A 25,615-nucleotide genomic window follows, 5' to 3' on the forward strand; every position below is an offset into this window, starting at 1 on the left:
GACAGTGGTGACCACAGAATTCATGGACTCAAAATGTTGCCTCAAGATCTGCATTTGAACTGTGAAAGACCACAATGTGGCTCCTGAACCACCGTTTTGGCCACCTCTGCCATATGGTATAGGTGCATCTTGTTTACCTTTTGTTCGTGAGCCATTTAATTAGTCTTCACGAATTGTCTGTTTTCAAAAATCCAACATTTCTATTCTACAGACAAGCTTTCAAGTTCCAAGTTGGCTCTTTTATGATTAAATAACTTCATTTTACATTTCGTATGTATAATGTTGAGAGAATAGTGTTCAGGAAGACCATTTAGCAATCCCTCTTCCTTTCCATTCATGAGATACTATTTGTATAAACTCATGGCTGCATCTTGCTTTTTTGGAGGATATCCTGATGCAGCAATTAAAGATGAACACTGTTACTCTTTTCAGATGACGTGTTAAGCCATGGTGGTTAAGCATTTTGAGCAAAACATGGTTTAGCGTGTCATGTGAACCATGACTTAACACATTGGGTCAACAATTCCTAACCATGGTGGGTACTCAACCATGGTTTAAGCACACTCACTAGCCATTTGCTGCAAAAGGGTTAGCGGCCTAACCATGGCTTAGTGTGTTGCCTGAATAGGCCCTATGTTATGCTATTCATGCGTATGCAAAATTGTACAATCCCAGGACCAGTTTCTATACATGTGAAAACGTACCCAGTACTCTGCAGGTCATATCCAACAGTTGCAGGTGTACAGTTTGGAGAACAAGAGTAGAATGTGCTGTCTTGTTCTGCATTCCTGAGCCCACAAAGAAGTCAGTTAACTGTAGAACCCTTTTAAAATTGGTTGACTCAGTGGTGTATTGATGCCTCAGATACTTTCCTACATTCTGTTGTTGCCAGGAAATAATAAAAACCCATTCTCCAGGGTATGAAATTAAGCCTGGCCCATCCTGTTTGGGACTGAAGAGTATTCAAGTTTAACATTCATACTCCCTGCTGGGTTTTTGTGCACATCCTGGGGGCTTTTTGCACACCCAGACACAAATATGTAAACGAATTTCAATTTGGGAAAGGCTGACAATTATTTAATTATAGGTCCAAAACTCTAATTCCCTACATCACCCAACCCCCACCCCGGAAAGAGTGAAAAAATACACAAGCAAGGGAGCTGGCATAGTTATTTTCCCTCATGTTTAAAGCAGTGTGAGAGAAAATTAAAAAAGGAAAAACTGGGGAAAGAGCAGAAAATGCTTAGGAAGTGGCAGGTGATCCACCATAGGTGCTCTACCTCCCCTAACCTGCATATGGTTGTTCTGCCTGTGCTTTTTCAAGATCTGTTCCAAACTTTTAATATGGTTGACAAACTAGCACCTTACATCTCCTTTTGCAGTCTGTTGCTGTTGACCAAAGCATGGACTTCAAAGGACTTTTCAAATATTGTTGTTCTGACTGGTTCTATTGCTCTTTCTCTTCAGAGGTTCATTGTAATAATAAACACAACTGAAGCATAATAACAGATAAGAGATGGGAGAGGTAATTCTCCCTTATTTCTTACTATACGTCTTTGTGTAGTTTTAATAGGCTGAAACGAAAACTGGCTACAATTGGTAGACATTGATCAGTCACTTTGCAATCGAGAGTCAAGCAAGTAAATGTTGAATTTGTCCTCTAAACGGTTCACAAGCCCAGCCACCAGATGCATTAGCTGCAGCACTTCAACTGGAGTCTGTCATCCATACTTTGCCCGGTCAAATAGTTTAGCTTACTGTGGACCGTTGTGCAATCTCAGTTGTTTTTCGTTTACATAACCATGAGAAGACAATATGTGTAGAACCTATTCTCCCAATGCAGTGCCTACAAACATCTCCCCTGGTGCCCATGAGGCCCCCTGCTACGATTGATTTTTATTTTAATATTTGACAGAGTGAATGCTTCTGGGCATGTGAGCCCAAAGGCATTCTTAGGAAATGAATACGATGGGTGCCTAGAGGCCAGTGCTTCACTGAGTCGCATGTCTGGCCTCCTAGTAAAAACATAATAAATAAAACAAATTAAACAGAAAAAAGGACCTGCCCACTTCCTGGTAGGCTTTGGCAGATGGGGAGGCCAGAAAACTAACTGAGGGATGGGGAGGGTTTTTGAAAAAGAGAGGGAAAGAGTTGTAGGGTGATCCTGTGAATGTATGTGTCTGTTAGCGATGATCCTGAGAGAGAGACCCAGTTTGCAAGATCACTGCAACCCAGTTGCAGTGCGTGCTGGCACAGCTCCCACCCCATTTTGCTTTCTCTTTCTGGGCTAGTTTGCAGGATCAAGCTGCTGCAATGGGCTGTGCTGTGTGCAGGTGGCCATTTTGAATATTCAAGCCACAACCACAGCTTGTTGTGGTGTCTGAACCTGGTGAGGATGGATTGTTGGTATGGTTAACAACCTACCCACAACCTTAAAAGACCCAGTGAGTTCTGGGTGGTTGTTAACCGCACCAACAACCCATCCTCACCAGGCTCAGACATCACAACAAGTCATGGTTGTGGCTTGAATATTCAAAATGGCTGCCCTCCTGCACCACAGCTGCTTGATAATGCAGACCAGCCCAGAGAGAGACAGGGTAGAGAAGCAAAATGTCTTGGGCTGACCCTGTGTGGGACTGCCAGCAGAGAGAGATTTGGGGGTATGAGTTGGCTAACAGTGGGGAAATTAGTAAATTGAGAGTTACTTGGACAGAATTGATTTGGATAATGAATCTGAGGGAGATTGATTTGTGGGTTATCTGTTAATTTGGACGATTCCTTATACTGCTGATGTTGGAGTATTCTAGTGATCCAAGTCCACTTTAGCCTTAACTTATTGACGTATGTTCCCTGTGGCCTCCATCGCCTTAGTCAAACCCTTAGTCAAAACCATAGCTGTGAGGTATGGATAATTATTTACTTCACACGGCAAGGGTTGGGTGTGCCCACAATGGTGAATCATGCCTATAGTCAACTTCCTGCATTCCTAGTCTGGTGCTCTTTCGGCTGGAAGCCAACAGGCGCACACACCCAATCAAAAGCTGTCACTACACCTCAGTTGCGCACAAGTGGACCTTGAACTTTGCAGAAATAAGATGTAGAATACATAAATGTGTACTGAATATATCCTAGCATCAGATATTTATTACACTTGCTTTGAGGAGGAAAGATGGTGAAGGTAGCATATGCAATCATTCTTTAAATTGTAATGAAATTTCTAGGGCTCGTGCAACCAACAGCTTTGTAATTGAAACTTCCCAACTGATTCTTAATTACCATTCTTGTGTGGCTGTAGAAAGATTCCCGCTGCTTTGATTTCATTGTAATCTTTTCATCTCAAAGAGAAAAGAAGTAGCTCTCAAAATGACTTGGGAATAAAGGACGTGGTCTTTTTCTATACAGCTATGTGTTTTCCCCCCTGGCTTTTCTTGGGTACTTTTATAGCTATTTCATCTCTTTGGATGCCTTTGCGTTGGATCCAAATTTAGTCACACTTAGTGTAGTGTCCTGAGAAGGCGGCTCTGCCACCAGCCACTCTTAGCTTATCTACTTGGACTGTGTGCCAAGAACCAGCAAACACACTACTGAATAGATAAGACTTAATTTGTATTGCTCACACAGTGCAAACATAAATAAACAGAACAGTCTTTTAGTGCTCACACAAAAGTCAAGCCAGTCCATAAATTAATCCAGGGGTCATAAAGGCACGAGAGAGAGTCACAAAAGTCCATAAAGCCAGTCCGAGTTCCAAAAGGCAGGAGAGAGTCACAGAGTCCAAGAAGTCCGTAGTCCAATCGATCCAGCAGAAACACGGCACGGTCAAGGTTTCAAGGTCCAGAGCTTTCCCAGGCGAACCAGATAAAGTCTGACAAACTCCTGGCCTGCGCACTGCTACTTAAATAGCCAAGCCCAGCATCAAAGCTGTTCCTTGTTTAGCTGGCGTTTAGAAGCAATACGCTTGGATCTGCGTAACGCCTCCTTCTCCGCCCTTTGTTGTTTGAACGAGGGCACTGGTAACATGTTTGTTTGCTCGTCCTCTAATTCTGAGCTGGAAGGAGCCTCTGCTGGCTGCTGCTCAGCCATGCTGGTACTGGGTCCAGCCTGTGGCTCTTCATCCCCAGACTCCTCATCCTCAGAGGCCTCACAGTTCCTAACATGTAGACTCATTGAAAACTAGGTCTGGATCCAGCCCATGCATTATCTAAAGTGCCCAAAGCACATTTCTGTCAACCATTTCCTCTTGGATGCATACGCCACAAAAAGAGAAAGAGAGAACGGAATGAAAGTAAAGAAGTTTCAGTATTAAAACAAACCAGAAACTTTTCCCAGATAAAAGGATAAGTTTCAGAAGAGTCCTGTATGACAGATTCCGGCTGGACATCAGGAAAAACTTCCTGACTGTAAGAGCAGTGCGACAATGGAATCAGCTACCTAGGGAGGTTGTGGGCTCTCCCACACTAGAGGCATTCAAGAGGCAGCTGGACAACCATCTGTCAGGGATGCTTTAGGGTGGATTCCTGCATTGAGCAGGGGGTTGGACTCGATGGCCTTGTAGGCCCCTTCCAACTCTGCTATTCTATGATTCTATGACACTTTCTCTCACATGCTGAGCTCCAGTATGATTGTAGTAGAAGAGTGGAAGATTTCCAGAATCAAAATATCAACCTCTTTGCTGCCAAATGAGCTCTTTAACTTCATGAATTATATTGCATTTAGAAAGTGCTACAAAGGATGCAATATTGCCCAGAACCAAATGATTAAAGGAAAAAGTATTTGTTGCTTAATCGTAAAGGCCATCCCTCCAACATGCTGCTTCTGTGCCAGTTTCCCTGAACTCCTACTGTGGATCACTTTCTTATGTAGAATTGAGTTAAATCCTCCAGCTTCCTAATGAGGAGCCTTAGGAAAACTTAATTAAATATGTTTAAATTCTCTGTTAATTTCAGGTGAGGCTGAAGTTCACTGTTTTGCTCTCACAAATTCCATGTAAAATCATTGCATTTCCCCTTATCTCAAATGTCTAGTCTCCATTGTAACTAATGATCATTTGTGTTTATTGCCCTCCTACGCGTGCGCACGCACACGCACACACACACACACACACATCACAGCTGTAACATTCTTAATTAAAAGCAATCATCCCCACCACCACACACACACCGCACTGGCTTTGTAACCTATAACAAGTTTGTAGCTTGTTGTCAAGGGGCTCTGGAGCCAGACTGTGTTTCTCGGGGGATGTTGGCAAGATTTCTGTTCTTCATAAAAGCACATTCTCTGGAAATGCCAAAGGACATTTCTTTGTTACTTGTGACTGCTAGGGAATTTAACCCTAAATAGCATCCTGATGCAGCAACATGGTGCAAGAGGGGAGATGCCTAAATTATAAAATTGCTAACAAATTCTCAAGGCAGAGCAAAAGAACTGTAATTTAGAATTGAGGTTTGGACACACTCACACTCACAACAGACACCAGTAAAAAGCTAGAAGCAGATGCATGGCTATATCTTGGACACTTTATGTATTCATGTTTATAAAATGCCTTGTCTACTGAAAGGCTCAGAGCAGATAAAAATAATAATATCGCAGACACTAAATTATAACAGGAAAACGGAGGACTGCTCTTGGCTCCTTCACCTGCTGACAGGCATAAGGGTTAAGCCTGCATGGGTCAAAATCTCAGTTAGTATTAACTGGAAGTGGATGGTGGAATGTAACTGCTTATGAGCTATAAAGTGGGCCTGCTGTTAGGAAAATATATATAATTTCTGCCAGCAGAACACATGCTGTTCATGATATAAACAGTACTGCCCTGAAACTAGGAAGGTCAAATTACATTATTATTAAAATGGAAGAAAGTAATGGGGGGGAAATCCCCTCTTTTCCATGATGTTCCCCCCTACCCTAACTAATTTTTGAATAGTAGCAATCTGTTTTGAAACTCAGAGTAAAGCATTTGTGCACAAATAGCATAGTGTCTGAGCTTTTCAGACCAAGCCAGAAGATAGAGATTGATGCCAAGGGAAGGACTAGTACACAGTGTTGCCTTGGAATAATACCCCTTGAAGAGCAGCAGCCTTGTATGATGTGTTACAGCTCTAATTCTCTCCATCACAAACAGCCCACATGCATTTAACAACAAGGGTGCTGCTGAAAAATTATCAGGTCACATTTTGGCAGTTGCAGGGCAATTTAAACGAGGAATAGGCAACATAGGACCTGTAGCCTGCTCGAGCTCTCTCTCAACCATTTTTGGGCACTATTCAAGTACTTCATAAACTTGGCTTATCACATTGAAAAACAGTTTTGCCCACCTGTTTGAACAGAAAGCCTGGAAGATGTGACCACTTTCATTCCCATGATGAAAGTTACTCAAGGATTCTGAGATACAGATTGTGTGTGTGTCAATATTGCCAGGATTCGACCATTTTTGTCTGTCTCTTCTGCCAAGACTCTCGTTCACGCACTGGTTATCTCTCGGTTGGACTACTGCAACCTTCTTCTGTCTGGCCTTCCTTCGTCTCACATCAGTCCGCTGGTCTCTGTCCACCACTCTGCTGCTAAGATCATCTTCTTGGCCCGCCGCTCTGACCATGTCACTCCACTTCTGAAATCTCTTCATTGGCTTCCAATTCACTCCAGAATCCAATATAAACTTCTCCTGCTGACCTTCAAAGCTCTTCACTGTCTAGCTCTTCCTATCTTTCCTCTCTCATCTCACACTATTGCCCCGCTCGTGCTCTCCGCTCCTCTGATGCCATGCTTCTCGCCTGCCCTAGGACCTCCACTTCCCTTACTCGGCTTCGTCCTTTTTCTTCTGCTGCCCCTTACGCCTGGAACGCTCTTCCAGAACACTTGAGAACTACCAACTCAATCACTGCTTTTAAAACTCAGCTAAAAACTTTTCTTTTCCCTATAGCCTTCAAATATTGAGTTTGTTCTGACTCTATACTGTTAGCTTCTCCCTACTCGGTGCCTGTTTACACTTCCCTGTGCCTGTTTGCATTCTCCTTCCCTCTTTATTGTTTACTACAACTTATTAGATTGTAAGCCTATGCGGCAGGGTCTTGCTATTTACTGTGTTATCTGTACAGCACCATGTACATTGATGGTGCTATATAAATAAATAATAATAATAATAAATAATAACTGAAATATTTAAATGGCAGGGGGCATGGATTACATTTCACAATGCTCCAGGTGGTGTTTTTGTTTCATTTAAACTGGCGTGCCAGAAAATGCATGGATACTTGTACTGAAATTTGGAGTTTGAAAGATGGCTTTTGCAGAAGATGAGTTAAGGTGGAGTGTTTGCCACACAATATTTAAATTATACACGCAACTCTTCATCTTCAAGGCAACATTAAAGCTTTAAAAAGTTGTTTGTAAATGATAGAACAATAAACATACTTGCTTATCCATTTCCTTTACGAAAAAAATCTGTTTGTTCGTTTATAAATTACTGTGAGCTTTGCATATGAGCCAGTTGTCACCTCTGTTCTAAACTGAAGGTTTTTCCAAAATCAAAGCCTTAGAATTTGTTTATGGGTAGAAGCATTGAGCCTAGTACAAGTTAGTTACAAGGCTTGTGCAAACTCCTTCTAGTTTCCTGCATGTCTGCCAGTGCACTTTTTTCTCAGACTTTAGAAACCATTAAGAACTTTGGGGTTGTCTGTTTTTAAGGTTGGAAGACGGCGGTTATAAATACAGGAGCTTAACTTGCTTAAACCTCTAATGCTGCATGCTGATCTAATGGCCTTCTTTCTCTTTCCAGCTTCCTTTTCTGAGCGAGTAAGAAACATGTCACCTGATGAGATCAAAATCCCCCCCGAACCCCCAGGCAGATGTTCCAACCACTTACAGGTGAGTCTTTTCACTTGTCAGCCAGTGTGGTGTAGTGGGTAAAGTGTCAGACTGGGACTCGGGAGATCCAGGTTCTAGTCCCCACTCAGCCATGGAAACCCGCTGGGTGACTTTGGGCCAGTCACAGACTCTCAGCCCAACCTACCTCACAGGATTGTTGTTGTGAGGATAAAATGGAGAGGGGGGGATTATAGAGAGGAAGGTTCATTGGAGGAAAAAAGGCAGGCTATAAATGCAATAAATAAATCAGTTCTGTACCTTACCATCATCAAGCATTGTGCATTTGATCAGCATCTTGGCTGTAATTTTAAGTTTTCACAAAGGTTCCTGGTCCCACAGCAGGCTGGATTTGGCCTAAGGAAAAAAAAATCAATTTAAGCACCTGATCCTCTGGCTCACCATTAGCATGGTGACACCATGATGGAAGCACATGCACTTTGTGCACATTTATCTTAGAGAAGCCGTTGTTCATTGTGTGCACACAAGCATGCATATAGTGCTGTATTGTAGGTAATATCTGCCACAGTGGGGCATTTGTGAAGGAATTAAGTTAGGTCAGGGAGGCACACTTAAATGTCATTTAAAAGCCACTGGAGTGGGTGGGGGGCTTTAAGATGCTGCCATAGTTGTGCATACTGGCAACATACATCTAAAATACATCTGATGCTATTTTGAAGATTCCTGCTGCTGCTGCCTGTACTAACAGTTTTTTAAATAGTAGGTTTAATGGGTAGCAGGCTTACTGTCACATTATGAAATCACATGTCTAGGAAATCTCACAAATTTTTAAAACATTTATAGTCTATGATAGTTTAGTAAAACAAGAATGAGCAACCTTGATAAAGAAACCAACTGAGGAAGTGCCTCTTATATACTCTTCAATGTGAATGGAATTACATTATTTCCAAATGCACTAGGGCCACACAGTTCAGGACAAGCAGTTCACAATTAATTCTATCCTTCTTTGCAAACTGAACTCTGTGGAGTGCAGTATGATGGATATTTCATATTAGCAGAGCTGGAAAATACTTCAAATTCCCATAATTTTTATCTGGTTGAGCTTTTATATTGTATTTTATATTATGGTTTTATACTGTTGTTTTATACTTTGAATGGTTTTAATTTTTGTGAACCGCCCAGAGAGCTCCGGCTATTGGGTGGTATAGAAATGTAATAAATAAATAAATAAATAAATAATCCAGCCCTGTATACAAGTGTGAATATTTAAACTAAGACACCAACATTAAATGTTTATAGTTTCTAAGACAATTTTCACCCCTGCATATTATTATGTATTGGAGAACAATTAATTTGCCAAAATAAGTTATCACAACTTATCATTGGCATATCTAGGAAAGGATGAAATTGAAGATATCCAGTTAAAGAAAAAAAATACTGCCTTTTTGTTAAACTGACTCAGGCAGCAATGACTGAATTCCTTCTCTACCTATATAGGCCTGTGAATTATAAACCCATAAAAAAGTGTGCAGGTAGAAAATTAATCTGGGGATGCCATTGATCTCACTTTAGAGAATAGTGTAAGTATATAGTAGGGATGAGAAGATCCCATCTGGCATTACCAATCTAGAGCTGTGTGTATTCTGCCCCAAATAAATCACTCTTGCTATTTGCAGAAGCTAAGTTACTGTGGTCGTGGAACCCTTTGGGGTGCATTTAGTATGTTGGTATCTGAATTTGACAAACAGAAGGGTTAACTAAGTTGGGCAGATGCAGACAGCAAAGTGATGAATACTTATTGTAAGGTGGACATAGGCCAATGATTGCTGTCTGTAAAGTATTGGCAAGAGAGGTGAAACCACAGTATGCGATATAGACTATTACCTCTTTGTTAGGTGCTCCTTGACACACATATTCGTCATCTCCGTTTGGTTTTAATGCATGAAGGATTAGTAGCATGAAATCATTAAGAGTGCATGGGTTTAAGAAATGCAGTATTTTGTTGCGAGGATCTGAATAAAGTTCTTTACTTTATGGTGTGCTTCAGTGCATTCAGAGTACTTCAGATCTTTTCCTCTTCAGCTAGAGCTGTTGCACACTCACAATTAAAACTTCAAAGTACCCTTCTGCAGATCAGGAAGACTTTAATATTTTCCAACATGCTAGGTCCTAAATCTATATTTTGTTGTAGTAGTAGTAGTAGTAGTAATAATAATAATAATAACAATAATAATAATAATAATAATAACAATAACAACAACAACAACAACAACAACAACAACAACCTGCCTCTACCTCTGGATCGAGGCGTGGACTCTTCCCCCTCCCACAGGGCAAACTGCCATCTTGGCCCTGTGGGGAAGAAGAAGGACTGAGGGAACAGGAGCAGGCAGAAGTAACATCGGGGCCTGCTCCTGCTGGACTCTCTCTCTCTCTCTCTCTCACTTTCTCTCTCCTCCCTCCCTCCCTCCTTGACTCCTTTTCCTTTTGTGTCATGTCTTTATTAGATTGTAAGCCTGAGGGCAGGGACTGTCTTTTTTGCTAAGTGTAAGCCGCTCCGAGAGCCTTTTTTGGCTGAGGAGCGGGGTATAAGTATGATAAATAAATAAATAAAATAAATAAACACAAATAAAAACACCATAAAATACATAAAACTAATTCAAATGTTTAAAACTAGTGCATCATTAAAAGCAGCACACCATTAAAAGGCATCTTATGGTCTACACAACAATTTGATTGATTTATCATTGGTTGCTTTTGTAAAATTAATCTTAACTATGATGCTTCAGTTGTTTGTAACTATGCTTTGTCAATCTATTGGCTTGATTCTGCAAAGACCTTGGAAAATACCACTATATGCATTAGAATGCATGCTTTGGACCTATTAAGATAATGATCTTCTCTCTTAAAATGTGAGAGATGCCATAGGTTTATCCTTCTTCCATCAAGAATTTGTTCCAGTAATGTAGAAGTAAACCAAGGTTTTGATTATATATCAAACATCTTAGCCAAAATTATTATAACAACATGCCCTTACACGTAGTCATCGTGAGTAGATTTAATTGGTGCATCCAAATTCCTGAGACTAAAATGGAGCTCTCTGCCTAAGAGCATGCTAGTTATCTTAGATAATAGTTTTATTAGATATTACACAGTTGCTTGCATTTGATAGGGAGTGCAATTAATTTAAATTGGACATTTTTCTTCTGTTTTATCCTATTTAATCTTCAACTGAGCTTTTGCTTGATAATAAGGACATAATAGGTTAAATCCAATTGTGGTATTGTGCTGACGGAAGCATTTTCTTCAGCTGAACCTGGAAGGGGCGCTTCCCCGATCCACCCCACGTCCTCAAAATGAGCTCTGGGGGTCTGGGAATTTCTGCTTTCATGGCATTGGATTTAAGCCACAGTGAGCCCAGCATTCGAGTTGAAGTGCCCTGTAAGACTGCGCTGCTGTTCCCAGCTTCTCTCAGCTGCAGTCCTGAATCAGTCAACTTCAAATGTTACAGCAATTGGCATTTTCAACTCGAGTTCTGCAAGTGCTGTTAAATTCTACACAAATCAAATTTTAAGTTCTCTGATGTTTGCTAAATTACTAAGAAGAGTGGACTCACTTCTTACTACTTAGCCTGGCACAAATCTATGTTTTACAGGGGTTTGCTTGGAAAACTGTACAAGACTTGGGGGCCTGCAAAATAATTTAAGAGATATTGCTGCATTGTACACAATGAATATTATGCGCCAAGTCCATCAACCTATATCTTTTCCTAATTATCATTTCAGTATGCCGCCTGGAACTTAATATCTTCCAGGAAATGATGCTTTGTGTGTGTGTGTGCTCTAATTGGATTCATGGTGGTGACAGGTGTAGGAGGCCTGCGTGGCTCTGATTGCACCACATAGCATAGGATAGGACCTTGCATGAAAAAGCTGTTAGTTCTATCAAAATTAAGCTCTTGTGTCTTAAAAACCATCACATTTCTAGCTCTTTTGTTTGTGGAAGGAAAACATGCATTCTGCTGAAGGCTAGAAACTCTTGGCATTAGGTGATGGTGGGGAGGTTCCCAATAATTAGTGAACGATGGTACAGCACAGCTTGCGGTCTCCCCCGCCTCCCCCCCCCCCATGGCTTTACACGTCTCTTTCAATGCAAATTTGTTTGAATTTTCTCTCCTTTATATTGATTCCATACCCCTTTTATATGTAGGACAAGATACAAAAGTTGTATGAGAGAAAGATAAAAGAAGGCATGGACATGAACTATATCATTCAAAGGAAGAAAGAGTTCCGCAACCCCAGGTGAGAATGTTTTCTGGAGATATATTCTGTGTTGCCCAGCTCAAAACATGGGTGAACACTAAATCTCCTACAAGCCACATTAAGCCGTGTGATATTGCTAGAATCGTAAGACTCCCAGTTGAAGTTTCTGGCCTTTGGAATGCACACGAAGTAAGTGAAATCCGTATAATGTCCAGTTTTATACATACTTCTTTATTGCGATCCATAGATCCATGAAGTAATGTCCAGTTTGGCCCTAAAACAGTTATACTAGGGATTAGTTCACTTGGGTGTGATAAACCGTTTTTTCTCTGAAGCACTTCAGGGTTGGGCCTCGCACACTTTTTTGAATGTTGTCCCCCAATCATAAAATTCTCCCCCACCCCCACCCCATAATAAAATTTCCTGCACATAGAAAACTAGGAGTATATTTTCCAAAACACACTAGCTTTCAACATGCACGGAATGTTTCAGTGACATTTGTGCCTAACAAAGTTAGGTTTGAATAAGGATGTGAAAAGATTGAAAATAATATATTGGAGTGCTTTATTTCAGCATCTATGAGAAGCTGATCCAATTTTGTGCGATCGATGAACTTGGCACAAATTACCCCAAGGTAAGTAGATCCAACAGCCTTTTCAGAGGATTAGATGAGGTTTATCACAACTGCTGGATTATCTTCTTCCTTCTCATTTTGGCTGTGAAAACAGCTTCTTGCATCTAGGCCAGTGGATGAAATAACTTGCTTGAATAGGGGCAGCTACCTAACTTGTACCAAAAGAAAATGAGTGTTATGAAGTGGCAGCAGTTGCAGTGTTGGTGTGTGTGATCTGAAATAATGCTGGACTGCAACACCCATCAGCCCTAGCCAACATAGCCAATGGTGAGGGATGACAGAAGTTGCAGTCTAAGAACATCTGGAGGGCCACACACTCCCCATCCCTGCTCTATTGGTATTGAGAGTTAGACTCCTTTATGGTTCCTTTTAGCACCATCTGGCCAGTTTGATTCTAGTTTTTAGGTTAATGATGCCAGAGGTCTATAAACCTTCATATATTGTTGTTTTTAAAAAAGCAGAATTACAAATTTATTTTCTTTCTTGGCTTTAGTCTATTTTTAAATTTATAGTTATGTAACATGACTTCTTTCCCTCTTCTCATTTAGGATATGTTTGATCCTCATGGGTGGTCTGAAGATTCCTATTACGAGGCACTAGGTATCCTTTTTTTCTCTTTTGAATACCCTCTTTGGGTTTTATGAATGAAGCTGGAGCATTAGCAATTGGTTAGCTACAGCCATATATTTGTATGCTGCCTTATGCGGTGTATACCTTTTTATACCATTTCCTCTTTATCTGAACAAGAGGAAATGGGTAGCATTAGTTATACTCTGCGAAGTGCAATGTTTTAATAGAAAGACTGTTATACTGAAAATATTTCGGGAAGCAAAAACACTTGTCTCTATAACTACTTCTTAAACACCACATTCCTTTTATTTTGGAAAGCTGTAGTGAGGATTCAGAAATCACTGATTCATGTTGTTGACTCTGTTGGGGTGTGCTTACTGACATTTATTTATTTATTTATTTATTTATTTATTTATTTATTTATTTATTTATTTATTTAAAACATTTATATCCCGCCCTACATCATTAAGATCTCAGAGCGGCATACAGATAAAAGCATACAATATAAAACAATAAATATGCACAGTTAAAAACAAGTTAAACCATGAACCAAGTTAAAACAATATATAATTTAAAAGCAGTAATGTGGCTCTCTTTTCAGCAAAAGCACAGAAAATTGAAATGGACAAGCTGGAAAAGGCCAAGAAGGAACGAACTAAGGTACCAGTTGATACTCTGAAATGTAGAGAGTTTATTTTTCTTCCGCGCCACTTCTATTGAACATAATTTAACTTCTCTTTTAAGGCTGCTCAGGAACCTTCTATTAGTCAAATTGAACAAGTTAGAAATTTGCCTTTTGTTGAACAAGAACATGAAGATTTCTTGTGATATTCCACACATGTAGAATCATAGATATGTGTGTGGTGCATGGCTTGCTCTTAAGACCTCTCAGTAATCTCTCCCTTTTCCCTTCATATGTTTTTTCTTGCCCTGAAGACACTATTTTTTTTAAAGGAAAGGAAATAGTTCATTCCAGAACTATCACATCCCTTTCCATCTAGAATGCAGTAAACACCTCAATTAGTGTACATTATAGTGAAGACATGCATACTGGTGCATGGAGTATGAGATTTTCCTAGCAGTAGACATTTTTGTGGCAAACCTTTTGTCTCAGTCCCTCAGCTTGCCCCTTTTGTTCTACTTCTGCACAATAAAAAGTGCACAGCTCTGTGGTAATGTCTTCCTTCTCCCATGATTGTAGACATTTTTAGACATGTGATCAGACTGTTGTGATTTCTTTGGTTCTTCTTCGTGGTCTCTATGCATCACACATATGGGCTTTGCGCCTGCGCAGAGACCAGACCGGAACCTACTATAGCTGAGTGGAACGTTTTTGGCGGGAACCCCTCCCCCACGCTACCGCGCATGTCCATGGGGTTCCCGCCCTTACCTCAGTTCTTCGTCGTCCGCCATCGTGCATAGACCAGCTTAACCGAACCTCTAGCGTTTTCTAGTTAACTTACTCATTTCTTTCTTCAATCTCTTCATTCTTCACTCTCTTCCTAATTCTTCTTTCTTTTCTATATAAAAAAAAAAAAAAAAAAAAAAAAAAAAAAATTTAAATTGTAGATAGTTTTCTCTCAGCGACTTCGGTCGCCTGAGGCCCGTATGGCAACGAAAGCCCCGTTTAGGAAGTGTGTACGGTGTGGAGCGAAACTTCCTCCGACGGACGGGCACTCCCTTTGTCTCGTTTGTTTGGGAGAAGGACACGTGGTGGAAGCCTGCCACCACTGTATGTCGTTCACAAAACAAACTAGGAAGCATAGAGCCGACAGACTTCGCTCTATATTGTGGGAGAAAGCTCTCAAGGCTACTGAGGCTCCCAGTATGGGAAAAACGGCAGTTGGTAAGTCCGTTACTGAAAAAACGGCAATCCGTAAGTCCGTTACCGACAAACCAGCAGACCGCAGCACTGAGGTGCAAGCCAGAGTTCATAGGGCACAGATACCCCTCACACCTGGCCGGTCTTTGACGAGTTCTATGGCAAAGAAGATTTCAAAGAAAGCCAGAACTCCTAAGCCTTCTTCTGAACTGGAAAAGAAGAAGAAGAAGAAGAAAAAGAGGGACGCTGAAAAATCCACCTTAGCGTCACCTCGAGCGGCGGAGCCTGTTAGGAGCCATTCCACGCCTCCCATTGCTCCGACCGCGTCGATGTCGAGGCCTCCCTCGGCATCGAGATCTCAGTCGGTACCGATGGCCACGGTACCGACACGCCCACTCAGCCTTTCGGAGGGTGAACTAAGAGATTCCGCGTCAGCGGCTTCTTTCCAACAGCCTACAAGGCCTCAAACGTTGCAGGGATTAATCCCACTACAACCATCTCCAAGACTTACACCTCGTCGTGAATGGGACGGAGCTTCTAGATACTCCGATCCTCAGCCAAGATATGAAGACTATGAATGGGACCGATATCGTCCCCAGCGCTACTTTCCGGATCGACAGAGTCCCCGGGAAGGTTACTATGCGCACCCGCCACCTATGACAAGAGTGTGCCGGTTACCACTACCTTCACCACCTGACCATCAGACATCGAGGGTGTCTACTCCTCGACACCGTATGCAACCTTCGGCATCGACCGAGGCAGTTCCCACGGTACCAACAGACCAACTTCAGTTACAAGTGGTTACGGTGTCTTCTCCTGAGCAAGACTACCCGTCAGACTCGGAATCGAGGGTGTCTGCAACTCCAACGATGCCCTCGCCGGAGGATGAGGTTCACGAGAACGACCCTTCCTCTCCGTCAGACGATATGGTCAGGTTCTCTGACCATATGCTTAGGATGTCACAGGCATTAGGACTAGATATCCATCAAACGGATGAATCGGTTGTGGATCCCATTTATGATGTGTTCCAAACTACTACCAATCAAAGACTGGCTATCCCCATTCCACATGCATTAAAGCAAACTGCCCAAGAGTCTTGGAAGACACCTGCTGTGACTCAGGCTACATCTAAGAGATTAGAGACTCTTTATCGAGTCCAGGAGGAAGGCGCAAAATTTTTGGTTCAACATCCAAAGCCTAACTCCATAGTGGTTGAGTCAGCCCAAGGACAATCTCAAAAGGCACATTCGGCACCGGTGGATAGGGAAGGGAGGAAATTAGACCAGACTGGCAGAAGGATTTATTCCTCTTCTTCCCTAGGCATTAGAGCGTCATCATACGAAGCGACGATGGCGAGGTACCAGCTTTTCTTATGGGAAAAGATGGGCTCATTATGCGAACACCTCCCGGAGGACAAGAAGGAACTGGCGAGGGTATTTCAAAATGAGGCTTCAGCCATCGCCAGGCAGCAGTTATCCACGGCTCGACACCAAGTGGACTGCCATTCGAAGTCCATGATGGGCGCAATATCTTTAAGGAGACACGCGTGGCTCAGATCGGCTAATCTGAGCCATGAGACCAAGTGGAGGATAGAAAGTATGCCATTCGATGGCGAGGGACTTTTTCATTCTAACACCGATGAAACACTGGATTCCATCTACAAAGCCAGAACAACGGCTAAAAAGATGGGATTCACTGCTCCTCCACCTCAGTACAAGCCAAAGAGATGGATGAGACCGTCAATGCAACAGCACCAGCAATACCGGCCTCAGTACCAGCCTCAACTTCGGCAGCAGCAACAGCAGTTGCAAAGGAAGAGGCCATACCAGGGCCGATATCAACAAGACAAGAGGCAACCTGACTTTTCTAAAAAGCAGCGTGTTTGACTCTTCGGCCCCAGATCCACCCCCTTTTGCGAACCGCCTAGCACCCCGTTACCATCTATGGGAGTCAATTACAACAGACTCCTGGGTGCTCACTATCATCAACTCGGGCTATGCCATCGAGCTCGATGCCCTTCCTCCTTTTTCCGGCGTGAAAGTAACGACTCCATCCTCTCCTCTGCTGCTCGAGGTACAGACCTTGCTATCGAAGGGAGCCATCTCTCCTGTACCCGCAAAGGAACTCAATCAAGGATTTTTCTCTCGTTACTTCACGGTCCCGAAAAAAGATGGAGGTCTTCGACCGATCATGGACTTAAGACAACTGAACAAGTTCATCACCCCGAGGAAGTTCCGTATGACAACGGTCGCTTCAATTCTACAGCTTCTACAAAAAGGCGTTTGGTTCGCAGTGGTGGATCTGAAGGATGCGTACTTCCACATTTCCATCAGGAAGTCGCATCAAGCTTACCTTCGGTTTTCGATCGGTGCATCCCAGTACCAGTTCACCGTTCTTCCGTTCGGGTTGGCCACGGCGCCGAGGGTCTTCACCAAAGTCATGGCGGTGGTATGCGCCCACCTAAGGCAGAAAGGCATTTACGTTTATCCATACCTGGACGATTGGCTCCTCGTAGCAGACAACAGCGAGACGCTTCAAACGGACATACTAACCACCCTCAACCTATTGGACTCGTTGGGGCTTTGGGTGAACCACGAAAAGTCCATTTTGACCCCACAGCAGAGGTTGGACTTCATAGGAGTAACCCTATCCTCTCGAGACGGAAGAGCATACTTACCTTCAACCAGGGCGAACACTTTGCAGCAGTTAGCCATCGACATCGAGAGCCGAAGGAAAGTATCGGCTTGGACAGTCCAGAGACTATTAGGCCTGATGGCAGCCACTACGGCAGTCATCAGGTTTGCAAGACTCAGAATGAGGGTATTACAGGCCTGGTTTTTAAGAACTTTCGATCTCAGGCTCAATGCTCGACGAACTTACCTTTCGTTACCGAAGCAAGTCAGGGCATCGCTGAAATGGTGGTTCTCGATGTCGACTCTTCTCGAAGGCGTTCCATTCCAACAACAGGCGCCTTCGGTAACGATCACGACGGATGCATCCTTAGAAGGATGGGGAGCTCATTGCAACTCCCTTACTGCTCAAGGTCGTTGGCCTCGATCCCAGAGAGAACAGCACATCAATCACCTCGAACTCATGGCTGTAGAAAATGCAATAAGAGCATTTGCACAGTTGATCGAGGGCAAGAATGTCTTGATCGCGACGGACAATACTACCGTGGTGGCATACATCAACAGGCAGGGTGGAACAAGATCACACCCTCTGAACCGGTCTGCACTCAGGATATGGAACTGGTGCATAAAGAGAAGGACTTACCTGACGGCGATCCATGTAGCCGGCAAGGACAACGTTATTGCGGACTCCCTCAGCAGGTCCTTCCCTGTCGACCACGAGTGGGAACTCGACGCCGAGGTGCGGGAAAGCCTTTTTCTATACTGGGGCCACCCTTCTGTCGATGTCTTCGCTACCGAAGACAACGCAGTTTGCGCCAAGTATTGCAGCAGGGCAGGAAGAGGAAAGCACTCTCTAGGAGACGCCTTCACAAGGACTTGGAGAAGAAATCTCCTGTACATGTTTCCTCCCTTCCCACTATTGACAAGGGTGCTAGCCAAGATCCAGAGGGACAACTCCAACTGCATCCTGATCACGCCGTGGTGGCCTCGACAGACGTGGTTTTCTCACGCTCTTCGGTTATCGAAGGGGAATTTCATCAGGCTCCCGTCGACACCGAAGCTCCTGTCTCGACACCAGGGCAAGGTTCGACACGCAGATCTGTCGACCCTCAAGTTGACTGCATGGAGGATAACAGCCACTCCTCCTCTGGGATCAGAGTTTTGACTGTGGACCACATTATATTAGCAGCACTAAAGCCTTCCACAAGAAAGGCTTATGCGGCAAAGTGGCAAAGATTTCAGAACTTTGCTTCAAAAGATGGTCAAATACCAGAATCTTGCCATTTGTCTTTCATCCTCAATTATTTATTGGCACTCTTCCAGCAAGGACTTAAGCTCGCATCCATCAGGGTTCACCTTGCTGCGATTACATCTTTTCACCAAGGTATAGATGGGTTTACACCTTTTACCCATCCAACAACCAAGAAATTTCTGAAAGGTCTGAAGAACACGATACCGACTGTGAAGAGTATCGTGCCACCATGGAGCCTGTCAGTTGTGCTGCAAGCACTGACACGCAAGCCCTTCGAGCCCATGGCTTCGACAGACCTTAGGCTACTTACTTTAAAGACTGTCTTTCTAGTAGCCATTACATCGGCAAGACGGGCAAGTGAGCTTAGAGCTCTTAGGATAGATGTCCCATACACTATCTTTCATAAGGATAAGGTTGTGCTACGCACAGATCCAGCCTTCCTACCTAAGGTAGTGTCTACTTTTCATCTGTCCCAACATATTACTTTACCTGCTTTCTTCCCTAATCCAACTACACCTCTTGAGTCTTCCTTGCACACTCTCGATGTAAGAAGGGCTCTTGCTTTTTACAAAGACAGAACAGAGACTTTAAGGAAAACAAAGCAATTGTTTATTTGTTATGGTGAGCCTTCTAAGGGACTCCCTGTCTCTTGCCAGCGGTTGTCACGCTGGTTAGTGGAGACAATAGAATTGGCCTACTCTATTTCTAAATTAGAGTTAGTGAAATCTGTGACGGCTCATTCCACCAGAGCTGTTTCAACATCGGTGGCCTTCACCAGAGGTGTTCCCTTGGCAGACGTCTGTAGAGCCGCAACGTGGTCCACTCCATCCACGTTTGTCAAGCACTACAGTTTGGACACCCGTGCGAGGCAGGACTGCTCATTTGGGAGGACAGTGCTTTCAGAGATCTTCAGATGATGCACCAACCCACCTCCAAAGGTATGTCAGCTTGCTACTCGCCCATATGTGTGATGCATAGAGACCACGAAGAAGAAATGCAGGTTGCTTACCTGTAACTGTAGTTCTTCGAGTGGTCATCTATGCATTCACACAACCCACCCACCATCCCCACTTGGTGGTGTGAGACTTAAAAATAACACTGTTATATTATGGAATGTACTTTATTTTATTACACTCATGTTTATGGGGGCACGATGTCGGACTCCTGTAAACTGAGGTAAGGGCGGGAACCCCATGGACATGCGCGGTAGCGTGGGGGAGGGGTTCCCGCCAAAAACGTTCCACTCAGCTATAGTAGGTTCCGGTCTGGTCTCTGCGCAGGCGCAAAGCCCATATGTGTGAATGCATAGATGACCACTCGAAGAACTACAGTTACAGGTAAGCAACCTGCATTTGCTAGGTTGCCATCTGTAATGCAGACGATGTGAGTCATGCATGTAGTAACATGCATTGTAGACACTTTAAGTCTATTATATTTTAATTGTTAAGTATGTAGTTTTACTGAAAGTATCTTATGCTGATCAGCAGAGGAGCAGGATTCCTCCTTCAAAAATGGTATTGTATGAGTCTGGGAGTGGAGGCGGTCGTCTTGCATGGTGAATATCTAAATACAACGATTTACTACCTCCTAATTGTCATAGTATTGGGAGCACAGTATGTGATTACTTCTTTCTCTTTTCTAGATTGAGTTTGTAACAGGCACTAAAAAGGGGACAACAAATGCTCCCTCTACAACCACTACAACAGCCAACACAGCAGGTGGAGGTAAGTTAAACTTCTTGACTTTGAATTTCAGTTGCATTCTATCTCTGGAATGTTTTTATACCTCATGGAAGCTGTGAAAATCCTCCTTGCCCTACATCCTTTTGACATCTAAAGGTAGAAAAATAATCTTCCAGTGGTGATTGGCATTTAAAAACTTTGCATCAACATTTTTAGATCCTGCAGTAAGAGGATTTGGTGAGCAGAAACCTCAGATTCTGCAACCAACATGAGTTGTGCAACTTGGACACAATTCTAAAAGTGTAAATAAGTATACCCACATTAGTGCATATGCCCACATACTAGCAAAACGGGAAACTAGCAGATCCTACAACCATTGGAAATAAGTGAAACGCTACTTTCCGTAACAGGACAGGTCAGCGGAGCTTGCATAAGGAGATCTGCTGACATGTCTTGTTCATGGAATAAGTATTCCTGCTCATTGCCGGAGTTGCTGTTGGAAGCATTAGTTCCTGCTGCACTCATAGTTGATCCTGCGAGCACAAGTGAAACAGTGGGAGAAGAGAATACTACTGGGTGTAATTCTGCCTGTGGAATTTGAGCATTCCTTTGTATACATCGGAAGCCCCTATGATAGAAGCATTGGGGGAAAGTTACAGTTCCATGTTATACTGTAGCAATTTGCTTAGACATGGTTGGAATTCTGTGGAAATGGTCGAATTCTGTAGGGAAAGGCTCATGATGCAGACTCTGCAGGACTCTGGGCATAGAGCAATGGTATTAGCTATACTGATGAGCTTTTCTGTCCATGAGGACACGAGAGTAACTTTGAAAACTGATTGGGAGATAAATTATTCACTTTTATGGAAAAGGCCATAGCTCAGTGGTAGAGTACCTGCTTTGATTGCAAAAGATCCAAGATTCAATCCATGTCATCTCTAGGGAGAGCTGGGAAACGACCTCTGCTGAAAGGTGGGGATAGGCAACCTGGTACCTTCCAGATACTTTGTGCTATAATGCCCATCATCTCACAGCATTGACTGTCCTGGCTGGGGCTGAAAGGAGTTGTAGTCCAAAATATCTGGATGGCACCAGGTTGCATCCCCAATACTAAGCTAGATGGACCCACTCTATAAGGTCTCTTATTTAAGGCAGCTCCTTATGTTCCTTCCTATTAATTGCTCTGTGGCCTATCACGGATCTTTCAAAGTTGCCCTTTGTGTAAAAGGACATTGAATGTAGATATATATGGTGTTTCAACAATCAAGGTAATAAGCACAAGACAAATTGATGAGGAGGGGAAGGGGATATGATTCCAGTAGGGCTCATATTTATAAGGTAGCAAGCCATAGATAGTTTATTGTATTTCAGTGCTTATTCTAAGCCAGGTTTAAACTTCCTTTTAAATGATGATTTAGAAGTAGCATAAATAAATGTAATTCGTGTTGGGTTTCCAATACCATTAGACTATTTTCTGTCATTGTCTATATGCTCATGGTATAGCCCTCCCGGGACTATCCCACTTCAGAAAGCCAGTAGAGGAAAGCACATGTTCCGGATATTCCTACACAAAAAATAGTTACTTGGAGGTTTGAAATCAATTCAAGCGTGTGCATTCTCCCACCAGCATTCTAAAGTGAAGCAGAATGCCTGAAATCCTCTTCATTTAGAGGTAACTCTTCAACAAATGATGATTTTAAAAAAACCTCCTATCTGATGAAATTTATCCTTGCTTGTTAAATACGCAGATGCACAGAAGAGGAAAAGCAAGTGGGATTCTGCCATTCCTGTGACGACAATCGCTCAGCCCACCATTCTCACGACCACTGCAACGCTGCCGGCTGTTGTAACTGTTACCACCAGTGCAAGTGGCTCCAAAACAACAGTGATCTCTGCAGTTGGCACCATAGTGAAAAAGGCAAAGCAGTGACAAGGAGAGACTTGACTGACTGGAGTTTTTTCTCCAATGTGCCAAAAGCACCACCACTGGAAATAAAGGAGGGATACTCTCCTGGTGCAAAAAAATTAAAGACTGTTTAAAAATGGACATGAGAAGGAGGAAATTGGCTGTGCATATTCATAACAGAGCTCTACTTAGGAAGAAGCTCTTGGTCTTTGTTGGTTGAGCTGTCCCTTACTCTGTTATGTGCAATGCAGTGTCTGTGTGTGTGAACATTACTTTATTAAACGTTGTATTATATCTGCCACCATATTGGGATCCTTCAACTCTGCAAAATGAGTGCTTTAAAAGAAAGAGAGACTGTATTGAAGTCAATCGGTTGCATCCTGGACCATTCAACTTTTTAATTCTCCAGAGAATTATAGGCAAGAGTAACTTATTCATTTTCCCTGCAAAGAAATCATAAGAGGCGTAAGAGTGGATTATATATAGATTTGGTTTCATGCAAGTTATCATATAGACTTCTGTGAGTTGTCCCTGTGTAACCAGTTTAGTTTTAATTTCAGAGATCAAGGGCTGAAAAGTTGAAATTTGGGAGATGAAACTGAAAATCAATACTGAAGATTTTGCCTAGCTGTTGGGAACAGCTGGACTCTACTGATGAGAGGGCATTTGTGTAAGAGAAGGGAGTAGCAAATGGGGTTTGTATAGAGTGATTCTCCACCAGAGCTTTATATGCCCATTTTAAATGTCTGTGTACGGATATGTGATTGTGACATAGGTACTCAACTACATAAACTTTACTGGAATGTTTTCAAAGCATGCCATCATCCTTCACTGCTGATATTTTTCTGCCTTCTATTCCAGCTCTTAGAAATGTCCTTGTCAGTTGTATGGTTAACTTAATAGAATCCAGAGAATTTTTGATTTCATTAAGAGCATATAAATCATTTCTGGAGGAAGCACTAGGGATGAAAGCCTCTGCAATACTTTCCCCATTCCAACAGGAATTATAATCATGGTGATGATTCTTGTAGTCTTGTTTCAATTATTCGAGGCTTAGAGTCAAACGCACATGCATTTTATGGGCAATTGACAACTGGAAACTCAGAATGGTGGTAGGTAACACTATAGTAACTGACATCTACAAATTGTTTTTTCCATGTCACCTAAGAATACAGAATCTCCTACCATATGTTACACTGAAGGGGAAAATGTTACCTAATGACCAAGACTGGCTTCATGCAACTTTTACCTAGTTAATTAACTAGTGACTTGGTTTATAAATAGCTACCGATCTGTGGGTCATGTATAGGATCTTAAACCATGGTTTGATCTTGGTTAGTGAATGGACACTAAACCAGGGTTTTTCCCATTTTGGGTGTAATGAGAAGTTCCGGTTTAAACAGAACGGGACTGAAACGCTGAAGCTGGCATGTGAAGGAGGAGCTGAGAAGAATGCTGTGATGAATTCAAAAAGGTGACAGGTTTCTAGATTTGTGTTCAAACTTTAGTTCTCATTTCTCTACTGTTCATTGTGTGGCATCACAGATGGCACACAGGTTGTCATCTCTTCTCTTTGTATTACCATGAAAGAACCCCCCTGCAATGATGATAACCTTCAAGCATTCTGATCCAAGACACGTCGTGAACCCGTTTGATCACAGAAAAGGGGGTCAGGACTGCTTGAAAAAAAGGTCAGTGCATAAAACTGTCACAGAAAGGGTGATGTATGCTGGGAGTCCCAATACTGCAATGTGCTCTAAGTGAAGCTACCCACGGGGACTGCGAAAAGCTTCAAGTGGTCAGAAGGCAACCCTTCATAGACTTGTGGGGATAATATGAGGTGTGAGCACATTCAGCCTGTACTGTAGTAATAGCACCATCCTCCTGTTTCTGTCCAGGCATAGTTCAAGCTGCCGGCTTTATCATATAAAGGCCTATTTCCTGTTCCAATACTGTTTTCAAAGTGTGCCTTAATCTTTTGCTGCTGCTTGATCTGGGGTGGAGTTGAATTTTTTAAATTGGTTTTAGCATACTGTGGATTTATGATAACTTTGTAAGTTGCTTTGAACTAAGGGAGAAAGTTTGGCATAAGCTATTTAAAAAATATTTAAACAATCTCTGGGGACTGACATCCGTGCCCCTGTGCTTATCAAAATAAAAGTGAAAACAAAATGAAAGGCATGAAGATGTGTGTTCTTAAAATTGATGGCTCAGAAAGGTATGCTCTGGATTGCTTCCCTTTCCCCACCTTTGTTTGATAGATAATGTTTGAGATATTATTCTGCAGCAGTCTATCATATATCCTCTGACAACTCACTCCCTAAAGATGACTCAAACCTGCTGCTGCTTCTGAATTTCCTGGAGAGGTTTTTTTGTCAGACAAAAACACTCAAAGCAGTTCAACTCCAAGCTGTGTAATCCTCTATAGACAGGCTCATTCAAGCCAGATACATACACTTGAAACAGCCCTGATCTGCATGAATATGCATAATAGATTCTAGGGATGGTCCACTTTATTTATTTATTACATTTCTAATCAACCCAACAATTTATGTTCTCTAGGCAGATTGTATGTACACCATAAAGAGAGAGGAGCAGTACTCTTGGAAGTCACAATTATTTTTGATTATGTTATTTTATCATTTTTAGCAAATATCTAAGCAGCTAACCAAAATTCAAGAGGGAAAGAAGGCCAGTTCATATATAAAGATTTTACCCCAATTTCTGTACATTGTTCACACAAAGCAGGACATAGTCATAATGTATGAATTCCCATTCTTCACTGGGTTAACAGTTAACTCCACAAACATTGCTGTTTTATTTTTGTTTTGTTCATTTTGGGGCTCAATGGCTACTTCCGTTTTTACTATTTTATGTTAGTATTTGATCTGTTTTAAATCATGTTCACAGCTTTGGATATTTTAACAGCAGCAAGGTTTGTTCTTTGAAAAAACAATCACTTATAACTCAGGATGTTCTTGCTTTATTTGCTTTCCTTTCGACTCTTTCTAGTGCAACTTATAAACAAACTGGGTG

General features: G+C 42.4%; 1 protein-coding gene across 1 annotated transcript in view; it reads left to right on the forward strand.

Moving 5' to 3' along the window:
• SAP30BP (SAP30 binding protein) overlaps positions 1-24,695 on the forward strand; it is a 54,886-nt gene extending 30,191 nt beyond the window's left edge. The window contains exons 5-11 of the mRNA XM_063120303.1: positions 7,775-7,863; positions 12,031-12,122; positions 12,657-12,717; positions 13,266-13,317; positions 13,889-13,947; positions 20,634-20,715; positions 22,422-24,695. Coding sequence (XP_062976373.1) covers positions 7,775-7,863; positions 12,031-12,122; positions 12,657-12,717; positions 13,266-13,317; positions 13,889-13,947; positions 20,634-20,715; positions 22,422-22,603 — 617 coding nt within the window. The 3' untranslated portion in view covers positions 22,604-24,695. The remainder of the gene's footprint in view (positions 1-7,774; positions 7,864-12,030; positions 12,123-12,656; positions 12,718-13,265; positions 13,318-13,888; positions 13,948-20,633; positions 20,716-22,421) is intronic.
• Positions 24,696-25,615: the final 920 nt, after the last annotated feature.

Source organism: Elgaria multicarinata, chromosome 3 (genome assembly GCF_023053635.1).
Source record: "Elgaria multicarinata webbii isolate HBS135686 ecotype San Diego chromosome 3, rElgMul1.1.pri, whole genome shotgun sequence".
Lineage (NCBI taxonomy): Eukaryota > Metazoa > Chordata > Lepidosauria > Squamata > Anguidae > Elgaria > Elgaria multicarinata.